General features: G+C 42.3%; 1 protein-coding gene across 1 annotated transcript in view; it reads right to left on the reverse strand.

Annotated features, from left to right (window-relative positions):
• arap2 (ArfGAP with RhoGAP domain, ankyrin repeat and PH domain 2) overlaps positions 1-15,169 on the reverse strand; it is a 142,365-nt gene that overhangs the window by 125,012 nt on the left and 2,184 nt on the right. The window contains exons 2-7 of the mRNA XM_061032084.1: positions 12,291-13,193; positions 10,839-10,921; positions 4,798-4,874; positions 4,389-4,453; positions 1,346-1,717; positions 103-172 (exon numbers count right to left, since the gene is read on the reverse strand). Coding sequence (XP_060888067.1) covers positions 103-172; positions 1,346-1,717; positions 4,389-4,453; positions 4,798-4,874; positions 10,839-10,921; positions 12,291-13,129 — 1,506 coding nt within the window. The 5' untranslated portion in view covers positions 13,130-13,193. The remainder of the gene's footprint in view (positions 1-102; positions 173-1,345; positions 1,718-4,388; positions 4,454-4,797; positions 4,875-10,838; positions 10,922-12,290; positions 13,194-15,169) is intronic.

Below are 15,169 nucleotides of genomic sequence, written 5' to 3' on the forward strand. Positions count from 1 at the left end.
TGCCCGTTGAATACCTTTCGCATCTGAAGGAATGTGTGGACAAGGAAAGGTTCGAAAGCTTTAGCAGCCAGTAGTGTACAGGGTCATGTTTTTTTCTTTTACCTTTTCGTTGTTGTAGTAAGCCAGGCTCTCTCCATCAAATCTCACCCACCTCCTTTGAAAAACACATTTTCTGCAAAGAGAAGAAGTCGACATATTCAATCCATCTGGCTCCTCCGTTGCACTAAATCAGCTGTGAGTGAAATCAGCCACACAGAAACACACAAAAACAGACAAATCTGCTGAGTGGTTACTCATATTTCATCAACAGTGCCATTGATTCATTAATGTCAAGACTTGTATCAACAGCTGTCAATTAGCGTGATCAAAACAAATGGCCACTTTCTATTTGAATATTCAGCAGTCCAAGGGAAGTTTGCCACTTTGCATATCAGGCAGTGAAGGAGAATTCTAAAAGGAAGACAATGATTGATGGCTCAGCGGTGGAGGATGTGGCATAAACTACTTTTTGGACTCAAACTAAGTGACAGTTCAGTACAATACTGAAAGTTTATCTTCTGTTTTTAGTTTCCTTTTCTTGCAATTGGCTGTATATAAAAGGTGAGCGGCACATCTCCACCTCCTCCTGCAGTCCAAAAGTGAAGCCAAAAGACAGAACCAGACATGCTGCGCTGGTGACGTCAGCCAAGTAATCCCTTATGCAGTTTTGAAGTACCGCCCCTTGCGCTAACCAAAAAAATGCAATTTAACTGAAGGATAAAACGTCCAAGATCCTTCAGGTCAGTACAGTCCACAGTTGAATAGATATTTATGTTGGTTTGGAGCAGATATTCAAGGTATTAGAAAGTTCAATGACTCTGTTAGTGTTTGTAATGTTTCCTCTGGTTGGTGCACAAAGCACTGCAGGAGTCACATTTATCAACAGAGCTGTCAATCATGGCATTTTACATATTTTAAAAGGCATCAAATAACACACTTAAACTTAACCACTCAGAAAACATATGACTTGGACATGAATCAGCACAGTATCAACTTACGATAATGACAGAAACCGTGTTTAAGAACAGTTTCATGGCTATGTATTTTTGTTTAATAGTCTGACACATGTCCCATCTGGTAACATGGAGGAGGCGGAGCTTATGACTGTGACTATAGCCGGCAAGAATGAGGAGCTTCCAAATGTTTGGGGAGCTGTCAATGCATCCGTCAGTCTATGGTTTAAAAAGTCATCAAATCTAGGAAAAACACAGAGAAGCCCAAAAAAGTGCAGAAAGGAAAGGGCACTGCAAAAAAAGTTGTTGTTAAATAATCTGTATTTATCAACTGCAGCGGTACTGTAACCTACCCCTGAGGCGACAGTTTGTCCAGCCAGCCCACTTTGAGCACCTGGTGTTTGGGGGCTCCATAGAAGCACGCGTATGGAGAAATATCAGGCAGAGCGTTTCTGCTCACATCCCCCAGAGCGTCCGTGGGCTCAGAGTAGAGGTCACACTCCACCATGATTAAAGAGTCGTCCTTAGGGCCTGAGCCAGCCGGTCGAGCAGCCAGAGTCTCAGAGGTCAACACAAAACTTGGGTCCAAAGCAGCTTGGGGCAAAATGCTGGCACACTCGTCCACTGTGGAGTAGTCGTCCTGGTAGGGGTCTGGGATAGATGGAGGAGGAGGAGGAGGAGGGGGCCCTTTTTCCTTGGAGTCTTTCTTTTTAGGCATCTTTCTCCTGTAAAGCATTTAAAAGGTGTTAAAGAATCCTGTTGACATTTGAAGATAACTGTTTAATTGTTTTCTTGCTGAGTCAGATGAAAAACATATTAGTGTGGAAAGTCAGTGTGAAGCTAACACTGTTAGCACACGTTGTGTTGTTGTGTTGATACCAGAGTGAAGGAGATTAAGTATGTTATGTTTAAGTAAACTAAGAGCGCAATAACAGTGACTGGAGATATCCTCCCATTAAGTTTTGTGGAAGAGAAAAGCTTCCACGAGCTGCTAGCGAGTACAAGCCTCCATCACGGCTAACGACAGCTGTGGGAGTGGAAAAGATGCAGCAGAATTGTGATGAAAAGTAAAGTGTTAATACAGATCAAAAACTACAGCACATCTGTACCTTTCCACTTTCTTCTTCTCTGACTACAGATACTAACCACAGAGTCATATGTTACTATCACTTCTCATTTCATTCAGGACTGGGATTTGAAGGCAGCTGTCCTATAGACACACAGCAGAAAACAAAGGACCATGGGAAGGTACATCATGGAGGTATGAGGTTGTTTTTGTTCTTGAGTGTTTAGACACGTGTAAATATCCATCCCTAGCGTCCAGTATTTATGCTAAGCTAAGCTAACAGTCGCCTGTCTCCTTATTAATACTTACCTTTCAGACATACAACTGGATTTCATATTTTATCTAACTCTTGGCTAAATATCAAATGTTTAAGTTTCCCCAAAAAAATAACATTAACTATTTTCAGTTAATTTAATTTAACATTAACTCTTCTCTTACTTTCTTTTTAGAAACGCTATTAAATTGCCATTTTTTCCAGGCACCTGTTATAAAATAATTTAGAGAAAATAGCCTCTTGGTAAAGTTTGTTGATGACCCCTAAAGAGCCTTCACCAATGATGAATGAAGCAACATTCAGACTTTGATAACAAGACAAAAATACTACAAATATTATTGTCAAAATACTCTTGGTGTGTTTTTGTGGGGAGAGTTACACGACAACTGGTACCCCCTTCTTCACGGTACACAGTATAGAGCTACAATAAAGCATGAGGCCTGTAGCCGAGCTCAGCATATCGACAGGTAGTGCAGGAAAACAGGGCAAACCTTTCTTAGTCCAGAGCTTGAAACCAGCATTCCATCTCTCTCTCTCTCTCCCTCCCGAACTCCGCCCCCCCGCTGACCCCCCTTCCCCTGCACATCACCTCACACCCATCATCCCCCCACCACTCCTCCTGGTCATACACACACCTCTCTCATCCACCTGTATTATTGTATTATAGTATGTTCATATCACCTCAATAAGTTATCGACCTGTAAAATATGTCCATATTCTGTATATTATCTGTAAACTAGTATAGCATGCTCACTGCACCTTAATCTGTGTATTATAATCTGAAGAATATACTTATATGTATAGCATTTATTTATATTTATAGCATCCCATTAATCCAGCCATATATACCCAATAATTCACTTTTTTTAGTCTACATCTGTAAATTTTGTAATTACTTGTACATAGCACAGATTCTTGCACTTTCTGCTTCTTGCACTTCTGGTGAGATGCCAAACCTCATTTCGTTACTCTATACTTGTATATGTGTAATGACAATAAAGTTGAATCTCATCTCATCTCATTTCTAAAGGTCACATGTTGTATCTTGTTGTAATTGACACACAAACTAAAATAAAAAAAACACAAGTTTTATTTTTATAGCTGTTTATGTGTCTTGGCTTTCAGTAACCTCAAGACAAGGTACACCTTGTCCGCACACACATCGGAACTGACCTCACACACTCAGTTTTGTATAGCTGTCTGTAAAATCGAAACTAACTGTCCTCCAGTGTAAATGCTGAACTTCAGACTTCAGACGCCTTAAGAGGGAAGACGCATGTTACATAAATGTAAAACTTTCCCTTTGAGACTGTGGTGAAACTGTCTTGTCACGTATCTCTGTGTGATGCAGATAAGTAAGGACTTCTTGGTGAAAAGGAATTTGATTTGAAAAGTGGTCAAACACCCACAAAACGGGCGAAAACACGATTTTATATCTAAACTCATAGGAAAAAAATCTTTATTTGCCTTACCAGAGTGTCAGACCAGTGGGGAAAGAAATACCTCTAACTATGTTTTAGTTTTATGATTATCAATGCAGGCTAACATTTATACTGTGTCTGCATTTTCTTTAAACCAACAACTATAAATGAAAATGAAATGATTGTGTTACTGGAGAGTTTAACCATGTATGCAACAAAAATATTTATATCATTAGGGGCACCAGTAGAGTAGTGGTTAGTGCCCATGCCTCATGTACGGAGGCTGAAGTCCTCCGAGCGGGCGGCCCAGGTTTGAATCTGACATGTGGCTCCTTTCCCGCATGTCATTCCCCGCTCTCTCTATCTCCCTGATTTCCCTCTCTGTCCAATGTACTTTTTCTACAATGAAGGCACAAATAACCACTCAAAAAAAACTTCAAAATAAGAACTATCATTACTGCATGCACACTTTAACACAAGCCTGCAGAGCACGAGCAGTGTGTCTTCAGTGTGCTTCACTGACACAAGTTACATCAATAACTTTATCTGTGGTCTGTGGTTCCTCTTATGTAAACGTTTGTATTTTTATAAACACAAAGTGTGTGAGACTTTAGTTGGACATCAGTATACCATACCTTTGTTTCGTCTCTTTTATTTTGTCCTTCAAACCCTTCTGTAGCCCTTCTTTGGTGCCTTGTTCCTGTGGAGCACAGCAGAGATTAGCATCAGAGAAAAAGACGGCGTCCATCTTTCAGTCAGACACAGTTATCTTGTTGCAGCACTAAGCTATGTTAACTTTAGTGGCTTGGTGACATTTCTATTAACCTCAGGGGGCAGACTGAAACAAGCACATCCCCCCCCCCCCCCTCCCCCCCCCCTCTGTTGTGTGTCCATGGTGACTTCACTAAAACCCAGACAGAGGGAAGTTTGGTGTGCAGAGTGTAGCTGAGCCGGCACTGATAGTGTTGAACATGTGAGAAATGTCTGTTCCTCTTTGCGAAACTGCTACTCACTGTCCACTAGTGGGAGTGTACGCTGTCTTACCGGAGTGTTTTCAGGGTTGTTGTACAGGAACATTTCTCCGTAGGGAGCTATCAGCGTCAACGTTCTTTGAAGTGGAGCTAAAAAAAAAAAAAAAAATGACACGGAGTCACACAACAGTGGTTATGTCAAGGGGTGGAAACTTTCAGAAAACAGTGTGAAAGCTTTTAGTCTGTAGTTCTCAATGTGTGCAAGAAATACATAAATAAATCAATGAACATAACAGAAACAGTAACATTTCAAAGGCTCGGGGGGGAGGAAGGAGCTACGCTGTGGATCAGTGGTGGTTGGTTGGTCGGGGGTTTGATCCCCAGCTCCTGCAGCCACATGTCCGATGTGTCCTTGGGCAAGACACTTAACCCCAAGATGCTCCCGCTGCTTCATCAGCGGCATGTAAGTGTGTATGAATGGAATAAGTTACTTCTGATGGACACTTTACATCGCAACCTCTACCATCAGGGTGTGAATGTGTGACCGGTGGCTGCTACACAAGAAGAGCCCCCTTTACATTTAAAACTCAACACATGTCTTGCCATACATTTGAAAAGTGTTTTTAGAGTTTCTTAAAGAGGGGAGAAAAAACCCTTTACATACATGCCATATTACTAACTTCATTCACATACTACTATATTCTTAATGAATAACCTGTTTCAGATATAACTAAAAAAAAATCAGATATGGCAGAACCTTAAGTAGGACTGAGAAGCTTTTCAAAAACACAAGACCTGGACCGGTTCTGTAGGAAAGACTTAATACAAGATCAACAGATCTGATGTGATAACTGTAGATCTGAGACCTTGATACAAGAAATCTGTTTAAGAAAAGGAAATGGTGAGTGAAATGTTATGAAATTGAAATACAAAAGCGGCTGGGGCTCAGTTGATAGAGTCGGTCGTCTCTCAACAGGAAGGTTGGTGGTTTGATCCCCAGCTCCTGCAGCCACATGTCCGATGTGTCCATGGGCAAGACACTTAAGCTCAAGGTGCTCCCGCTGCTTCGTCAGCAACGTATAAATGTGTATGAATGGATTAGTTAATACTGACGGACACTTTACACAGCAGCCTCTGCCATCAGTGTGTGAATGTGTAGGTGTGACCTGTGGTGTAAAAAGTGCTTTGAGTAGTCAGAAGACTAAAAAAGCACTAAACAAGCTCAAGTCCATTTACCATTTTCTGAAGGTTTTGGTTATGTTGAACATTTTTAAGAACTCCAGGGTTCAGAACAAAGGGCAGTAGGAGCTGGAGTTATTGACTATTTCACCTTATTTTAAAGAAATGGAATGGTTTTTGATAAGTATTTAGATAGATTAGATAGATAGATTTAGAAGTACAGAGAGTAAGAACAACACAAGCAGGGATCTAAAAAGGAGGAAGCAACATCAGTAAGTGCAAACGGACATCTTTAAGTCTGACCAGACACACAGATGCTGACAGGAAGTGCACAGAGGTGAAGCACAACATCCACAGCTGTCCTTGAGGGTTCTTATCAGCATTAAAACCATCCTAAATATCGTCATCGTCATTATCAAACAAAACAATCATCGTAGCGATTAATTGGCATGCTTCATAAACAAGGGCTGTTGTCCTCAAAGTGGGGAGTCGACTACCACCTGTGGCTCCTTTCCTGCATATCATTCCCCGCTCTCTCTCCCTCTCTGATTTCTGACTATCCACCGTCCTCTCTGAATAATCTTAAAAATAACCTATTGATAAGAATCAAACATCAGTGTGATCATTGAAGTAGATGAACGCTTTTTGTGTGCCCAAGATGGGCCACGGCACGCCTGCCAACAATTCTAGATAGCCTGCTGTCTGCTTCTGCCTTCCCTCTGCTGGACTGGGATTACAATCCTCCTCCGTTTGTCTCAAACTGCTGCCAAGGCCATTTCTCTGTCTTCACTGCTGCATCGGTGTTCGGTGGAAGCAAAAGACGAAGAAGAAGAAGAATAAGAAGAAAAAGAAAAAGAGCGACTGCGGCCAGACACTATTAGTCTGGAGACCCGGGGGCCACCCTGCGTGGGCCACTGCCTGTCACTGTGAAAAATGACACCACCCTCTCCTGAGGATTGTGAGGGCCAGAAGACGTCGCTGCGGGGGCTAGACACACACATAGACACCGGTGGAGAGGAAGATATGCACGCAGACAGCGAGCATTAAAAGATCGAAACACCTTCAGACACATAAACACGCCTTGAGACAAAGCTAGACGAAAAAGGATGGGCAGTGAAATGAGAACGCTCACATAGCGATACTGATTTTTAAAAGATTCCCAGACGCACACTTTCAAATAATGCAGGCCATTACAGAAGAGCACAAAAGGCCTGTATGAAGGGGTCAGTGTACGCGATGATAGAATACACTATAACATAGCAGATCTCTCTCGTTGGGAAGATAGCAACCATCAATCATCATCTAGCACCTGACCTTCAGGCCATTCATGATTCTCTCTGAGGGCCGCCGGACTCTCTACTGTACTCAATTCCTGTCTGATTCTCTCCATTCTTCCCCCCTCGCTTGCTCCATTTCCAGCCTCTGCTTTTGTTTCTCTCAGTCGACCACGTCGCTTCTTTATCTGCTCCTGACCAGACGCTCTGTCAAGTCACAGTCGGGGAAACGACCTAGATGCCGCCATCAGTTCGGAGCGAGCCAGGACATTGATTTTGTTCTGAATGAAGCGTCCCGTTCTTTTAAGTCGGAGAGTTACAGGTCAGTTTGTTATTATCACTCCCACACTGAGCCTCGAGGACACACAGCTGCCACCATCTGAATTCAAATGAGTCTCTGAACCATTTATTATTTCAGTCACTGGTTCCCTTGATTTACTTGAGAATGGACTGAGAACAACACAGTCAAGAGAGTTCTTTAATAATCCTGTAATGAGGCCAATAACAAAAGTAATGAGGGTCTTTATTGTTTTATCATATTTACCTTTTTGGCCTATCGTCTCTGGTGTGTTCACAGCACAATAACCCCATAAGAAAGCCACAATTATCTTTATATTCAAGTGTAGAATTACCATCAGTGTCAGCTGTACTTTAGCTGTTGGCATGCTAACACACACAATAAGGATAATAAACCCAAAAATAAAAACACACAGCACATGCATGTTTTTTTTTTATCTTTGGAATTCAGAATTTTCCGTCTGCACAATGAATTCCCTTTTCAGTAAATATACCTTGGACCTTGAACATTAGCGTAGTCAATGAGATGGTGTTAGCGCGCTAATGTTGACGTTTAGCTCAACTCTGCCAAAGGCAACTTCACAGAGTTTCCCTCAAAGACATACTCATCTTATAACTGTTCCACGAGTAAATAAAAGTAACCGAGCAGTGAAAGCGGAACACGGTGGAAACTTTAAAGCACCAACTCGCAGATCCACATCTGGTCCGTCATCCTTCCCAGGAAGAGGAACAAACTGTGGAATGCATTACCATCTGAAATATTGAAACCGACGAGAGCTCAATGTTTGTAAGACACTTGAAACTGAAGCGAGTCTGTGAGAACTCGCTGTGCTTCCTCTTTTCAACCTTATTTTACTGTCTGTCCCTATTTTAGTCTCGTTTTTATTATATTTAGGGTTGTCAAACAATGTCTTTTTTAATAGTGATAAAACCATGAAATGCAATAGATTATCTCGATTAATCACATTTTGAATCACATGTTAATTTCCATTAATTCCTTTAATTAAAAAATTGTTATGCTTTTATTTTGTTTTTTGTACTGCCTTAAGCTAAGGGTAGTCTACTTCCTGTTTGGAAACAAGCCTGCTTTTATTTTGATAGAAATAAGGAACTTGGGGTAGACCAAAGGTTGCAGGATTGACTTCACCACAGAAAAAAAAGGAACTTGTCACAGTACCAAAAGTAAATGAAAACAGCTAAAGAGGATGTTAAAAAGATGAAAAGTTCGGGGTCACATGGTGTGTATTACTTTTGACTCAGTCTGAGACTTTTTAAATGAGAAGTTCAAAGGCGCAGAGGTGCAGCTCATCATGTCTGCATTTGTGTTGCATTATAACGCTTCTTTATTTCGTCAAGTCTAATGTTTCTGTTTGAATCTTAAAAGCCCAGTCAGGGACGGGTTGCAATTTAGCTTCGGCTAGAAACCTGTTTGCATGGCATCTTATCTCAAAGGGTTAGCGTTAAGGGGAAATGCATAGTCTGTGTCAATTTATCTTGCCATGTTGAGTAAAGATTCTTCAGCTGAATGTCAGAGAGCTGGTTCCATTTTTCATCATTTTGAACACACTCAGATGATTTTAAGAGTGTCCGTTTTCTGTTAATTCAATTAATTTTGAATTCTCTCTTCCTCAATCTGTTTTTGGCGTTAAGATGAATACAAACTGGAACAGCTGATTCTGAAAAGTTATAATAAAGTTGGATTAAAACGAAGGTAAAGGTGGATTATTGGGGCGGCTGTGGCTCAATTGGTAGAGTCGTTTCTCAACTGGAAGGTCTGGGCTCCTGCGACCACATATCCGATGTGTCCTTGGGCAAGACACTTAACCCCAAGATGCTCCCACTGCTCTATTTGAGGAGTGTGAATGTGTATGAATGGGCTTAGTAAATACTGATTACGAAAGCAGCCACTGCCATCAGTGTGTGAATGGCTAGGTGTGACATGCGGAGTAAAAGCGCTTTGTGTAGTCAGAAGGCTATGCGCTACACGCTTAAGTTCATTTACCATTATATGATTTGTATAAAGTGTCCTTAGTGACTTTTGGCTGAACTTTGTTAGAGGTGTGAAAATGTAATATGCAAGTTATACATTTGTATTTGCATATGAAATATCGTCCCAGCAAAACACTCCATTTATTCTTAGGTGTGACCTTGCACTTCAAGTTCAGTCAGGCCTGTCAGCATCACAGCAATGTCACTGGAACAAAAACACTTTTGTCACTGTGTGAGAACAAACGCCTTAAAAGCAGACATAACACTTCAACTGTTTGACTTTTACAGTAACTAAATGATTGTCCTTGCCTGCTGTGTTGTAGCGGTTGATGCGATTTATCGAGGGGATGTTTCTAGTGAAACGAACCTATTAAAAAAGGATGTGTTGAGGATTATTAGCATGCTGATTAAACATAACAATCATCGTTGTAGGTTACAAGTTTTGCATTTTATCTCAGAATAAACTCCTCGTGTTTATGCTTGTGTGAAACATGTCAAATAACGGCGTGCTAGACCTTGCTGCGAGGGGGAGATTTAGCTTGCTAGTCGAGCTCCTCGTTCCCCTGTTCTGGGACCGCATTGGCTCCCTCTCTTCCTCCGTCTATCTGCCTGTTTTGCATCCATCTCCTCTTCCTTCCTCCCGACTGATTTCACTGTCTCGTCTCTTCTCTCTCGACTCACTCGCTGTCTTGTTCCATACAGAGAAAAAGTTGCACAAAAAATCAAGGCCTAGCTGCAGGAGGGTGAGGGGAGGAAAATGGGCAGAAAGCTTTTGATGTTCTACAGATGACTAGGAGAGAAAATGTAACAGCATGGTCAGACATGGTCCCAACATGACTGACATGTTTACAAGTGTTAAACACACGTTCATACAGACTGTTAGTAGTCGTCAAATCCTAGGAGAACACATCTACTCCAGCACGGAAAGCAGCTCACGTAGTATCAGCTGAGACATGAGGGTCGACTAACTCAATAAATACGGCAAGGGAAAAGGGGGAAGGAAAAGAAATTCAAAACATATTTGTTCTGGTTGTTCTACAAGCCCTGGTTTTGTTAGCAAAGTTAAACAACTTCTAAAAAACTTTGGAGAGCCAAACCGACAGGAATACACACCAGGGTCTCACTGAGGGACAAGATGTGAGAGCGCGTATTCCCTGTGAGATGTGTGCTTGAAACGGGGGCGATGCCTTTTTCCCCACAACAGCCGCCAAAGACACACACCGCACAGCCCCCATTGCCGCCCCCACCCACCCACGCACTACCCTCATCCCCTCTGCCTTCTTTCATCCGGGCAAACAACAGCAGTGCTGACTCTACTGCCGAATGAAATATTCATGGCAGAGATGAAGCAGATGCAGCTGAAGAGACTGTGTACCTCTCTGTATGCCGTTTGCACCGATGGGACCCTCGCAGCTGGTTAGGTGTTCAGGGCTGGTTGTTTGCGCCGATGGAGCGCTCCTGAGGAAGGAGGAAGAAAAATCAGCGTATAGAATCCTCAGCACGTGGGATAAATAGGCAACACCATTAAGACGTACAGGCCTTCAAATATGAAAGTTCAATCATGTAAAGTGTGGAGGTGCAATGTAGAAATGACTTAAATGTGAATGCAAAGAGAGGAAGTATTCATGCTTGTTTCTCATACAGAAAGTCTTGTTTTTGTATTATTTGATGCTGAGGTACTATATGTGCAGCTCACCGTGCTCTTCTGACTTGTGTTTTGAAAAACTGCTTTAAAACTTTCACCAAGTCAAACTATGTGTAAAGGTATAGCTCAATGGTTATGTTTGTTTGTGTGTTTCTGAATAACTTGAGTAGATTTGTGGCACTATCAACAATATTGCATATTTCTGCCTAAATATGAAGCTATCTGTAGCCAGTTAGCATAGCACAAAGACTTGGGCATCAACTAGCCTGGTTTTGTAGACATGTTTAAAAAGTCTTATGTGGGCTATTTGATAAAAAAGCAGGGACAGGACAGTGCAAAAACAATTACAAAACACAACAAAAAAAAGATACCAGTATTTGAAATAGTTAACAATACAGGCTGCTGCATTGGGGGGGGGGGGGCTCCCTCCTCTGGGTCTGATGGCCCCCTCCCTCTCATGTGTGAACACCTTAAACCAGGGGTGGGCAACTGGCGGCCCGGGGGCCACATGCGGCCCTCGTCAACCCTCAATGTGGCCCTCAGGTCAATTTTTAGATATCAAAACATGACAAAATCTGCCATGAAATCATGAAAACCAGAAATATTTCCATAATAATATTTGATCACTGGTATATGTTGAGTTAAATTTGAGACATAATTGACTGTTATCGTTTTTGTATCTTACAATTTGGCCCCCTGGCAGTCAGAATTAAATGAATGTGGCCCCTTGCTGTGACCAAAGTTGCCCATCCCTGCCTTAAACAGTCTGGGTCCTGCAAGTGGCAAGTCCCCCTCCTAAGGGTCTGGGGGCTGCTGTTACAGGACCCGACGAAAGAAAAATAATAGCATCACCCTCTCCCTCCATCCTGTCCTCAAATCAACAGCAGTGGACCGTTGACCCCAAAACCCCGGCTGCAGTCCATTACCCCCACAACATTAATGTGTTTTCATTTTTAAGATTTATTTTTGGGTTTGTTGTGTCTTTAATTGAGAGATAGTACAGTGGATGGAGATGGAAATCAGGGAGAGAGAGTGGGGAATAACATGTGGGAAAGGAGCCACAGGCTGGATTTGAAACCAGGGCCGCCCGCGATGCTAACCAGCTGCTTAGCTTTTGTTGATTTATCAAATAGTAATTTTAACAGGAAAGTTAAAATTTTTATCAAACGTTTGACTGGTTACCTGTCTTGGCGTTCGGGTATGATCTGAGTTGGTATTTCAGGAACCGGACGGTGCCTCAGACGGTATGACCGAGAGTGCTTTGGACCTCCAGGAGCCTTAAAACTGGGCTGGGCCTCGTAGATGGAGTTCTCCACCATTTCACCCGAAAAAGTCCCGATTTCTTCCGTAAATGTTGAGTGGGAGGCTTCAGCAGAGCTGGGCACTGAGTCAGTGCTGGACAGCGAAGGGTGTTCTGGAGAAATCTCCCAGTCAGAGGGCATTTCAGAAATGGAGAGTGACTCACTGCTGCTGCTACTGTTGCTGAAAGATGCCACGGTGGGGGTTTTGGTGTGCTCTGGAAAGGATGTGCCAATGTTCTGGGGATTTCTCGGGGCTGGTTGAGGCAGGCGAGGATGTCTACCTTCTTGGACACCCTTGAATTCTGTTCCCAGTCCTGCTCCTGGAGGCAAAGTCTGACTCCCCTCTATGTCACCCTCCCCACTCTCCTTTGGCTGTTGGTGCTGACAGGAAGTCCCCCTTCTTTTATCCTTCAGGAAGATATGCCTCGGGTAGAGCACCGGCTTCCTCCTGCTCTTTCCGTTTGCCGTACCCCCTTCTTCATCGTCATCTTCCTCTTCCCCACTAAGCTGCTTCACCCCGAGTGCTTCCAAACTGCGGAGTATGCGCTTACGATGGCCTGTTGGAAGAACGCTCAGCTCCATGAGATGCTCATCTGTGAGGTCCTTGCAGTCTTTCAGAGATTGATACCCTCCTTGTTGGAAAGAGGAGGTATACTGGGTAAGGCGGAGGGCGGATAGCCATTCCACAATGTCCTGGTTAAGCTCTGGAGGCTCTAACATGGTGTTCTAGTACCAAATATCGCACATCAGGAAGAACAGGAAGATGTCGAAGCCCAGATTTAAACTGTGGACACAAAAAAGACGCAAGTCAGTAATTAAGAAAATTAAACAATAGAAATTTAAGAAGCTAAAAGAGTCGTAGCAAAAAGTGCATCTTTGCATGACTCCATTAATGAACCAAAGACCCCCGAAATGTTCTCTAAGGAATTATTTAAATTGCTGTTAAGCTCTGATTTTGTGCACTTTCCAACAAGCTAAAATAATCCATGTAGATATTGATTTTGTCTCCGAGAGATTCTCTGTGAGAATTTCAACATTGAAATTTGCAGCTCTGAAGACATCGTTGGATTCTGACCCTATTAAGAGAATAGTTTGACATGTTTGAAAGTGTATTCTTTTTCATTTTTGGACAAAGACTTAATAAAATGATTGATGCCACTCTGATGTCTCAGTGACTATAGGAGCCTGGAGTGAAGCAGCGGTTAAGCACTGGTCTGGCTTTAAACTGTGAGCGAAACCAACACCAAGTGTGAAAAACAGTTGTGGTTTTGGAGTCCAGGAAGTCACAAAGTAAAGGCAAGAAATGTTTTGGTACACAAAAAACCACAACGAAACCACCAATGGGTGCCTTGTATTTGTCACTTTTGCAGTCAGCTTTGGATGAAAATGTAGATTTAAAGATGCTAGTTGTCTGATTTTTGTTTCCATCTTCAGATATTTCCAAGCCAGCCTTGCCCCCTGCTTTCAGTCTTTCTGCTAAAGCTAAGCAAAGCTACCAGTGTTTTGTACTTTAGCTTTGTATCAAGCCTTGCAGGCATGAATAAAGTACTGGTATTCAATGTACTCTTAGCAATAGAGACACTAATTTCATTTCCCAAAATGTCCTTTCCGTTGAGCTTACTCTATAAAGATCAAGATTAAGCATGTACTGTACATTCAAAAGAGCAAAACTGCCAGCCAACAACAATTTGCAACACTCCTGAATGAAACAGCAGGAAACAGCAATAGCTGTGAAGAAATAGAACACCAGCAGCAAACTGTGGCTCAATTTTCAAGTGTGGTCTGACATTTCAATTAAATCACAATTCAGACAAAACTGAATTCCTCCAGAAAGGTTAGTTGTTATCTTTTTTTAGAAACCCTTTTCCCCCCCTTGCAGCACTTACCACAGCAGAGCTTAGAAATCAACTGCCTAGCAACATGTGCAGGTAGGTAATAACCCCTGCTAATGGAGAGATATTAAATGCCTGTTTCCTGATGCTTTCACATCATCTTTTGAGAGTCAACCAATCGAGATTCTGTTTCTTTATCTCTAACCCTTTAAACTCACAGGAAGATACATCATCACCATCTTGCCTTGTCCACTTCTCGTTTGCGTTACAACCCTACAGTACACAGGGGATATAAAGTGTTACTTCTGCTTTCAAGTCAACGCAGTTCTCCAGCAGACTGCATGCATGTGTTATAAGTTTGAGTGCTTTGAGTGCTACCAGTTCAACGGAGAAACATGGCCAAAATTACCTTGTTTTTTTAACAACCTTGTCAGAATACCTTTTGTGCTATCATTTATTTCATGCATAACAATCTGACATTACAGTAGTGCAAAAAAAAAACAAAAGCATGCAAGCTAAAAAAATGTTTTTGAATTGTGTGCACATGTCTTCAAGTAGATGTTTTCATATTGCAAGCACACATAAAATGCATAAAAGTTGCTTTCAATTTTTTGCACTGAGCACATGGGAACACAAATCAAAGCCCCAGCTCTTCATAATAGACTCTATATCCAGTCTATCAGAACTGCCCAGCTGAGCACAGTGTTAGCATGAAGGGACCTGTATTGGCTAACAGCCAGCACAGGCACACGCCAAAGCTTGCTAACACATCTGACCCGGCCTTCTCCACATCTCTGCCTTTTAGCGCTTGTACTCCCACTCACACGGCACATACAGAGCTACACACCACAGAGCACACACATTCAGCAAACATTTATTAAGGGCTGGATATGGGATTTTAGATCCATAGCTGCTGCCTGGTGTCAGA

This window comes from Labrus mixtus, chromosome 23 (assembly GCF_963584025.1).
Source record: "Labrus mixtus chromosome 23, fLabMix1.1, whole genome shotgun sequence".
Lineage (NCBI taxonomy): Eukaryota > Metazoa > Chordata > Actinopteri > Labriformes > Labridae > Labrus > Labrus mixtus.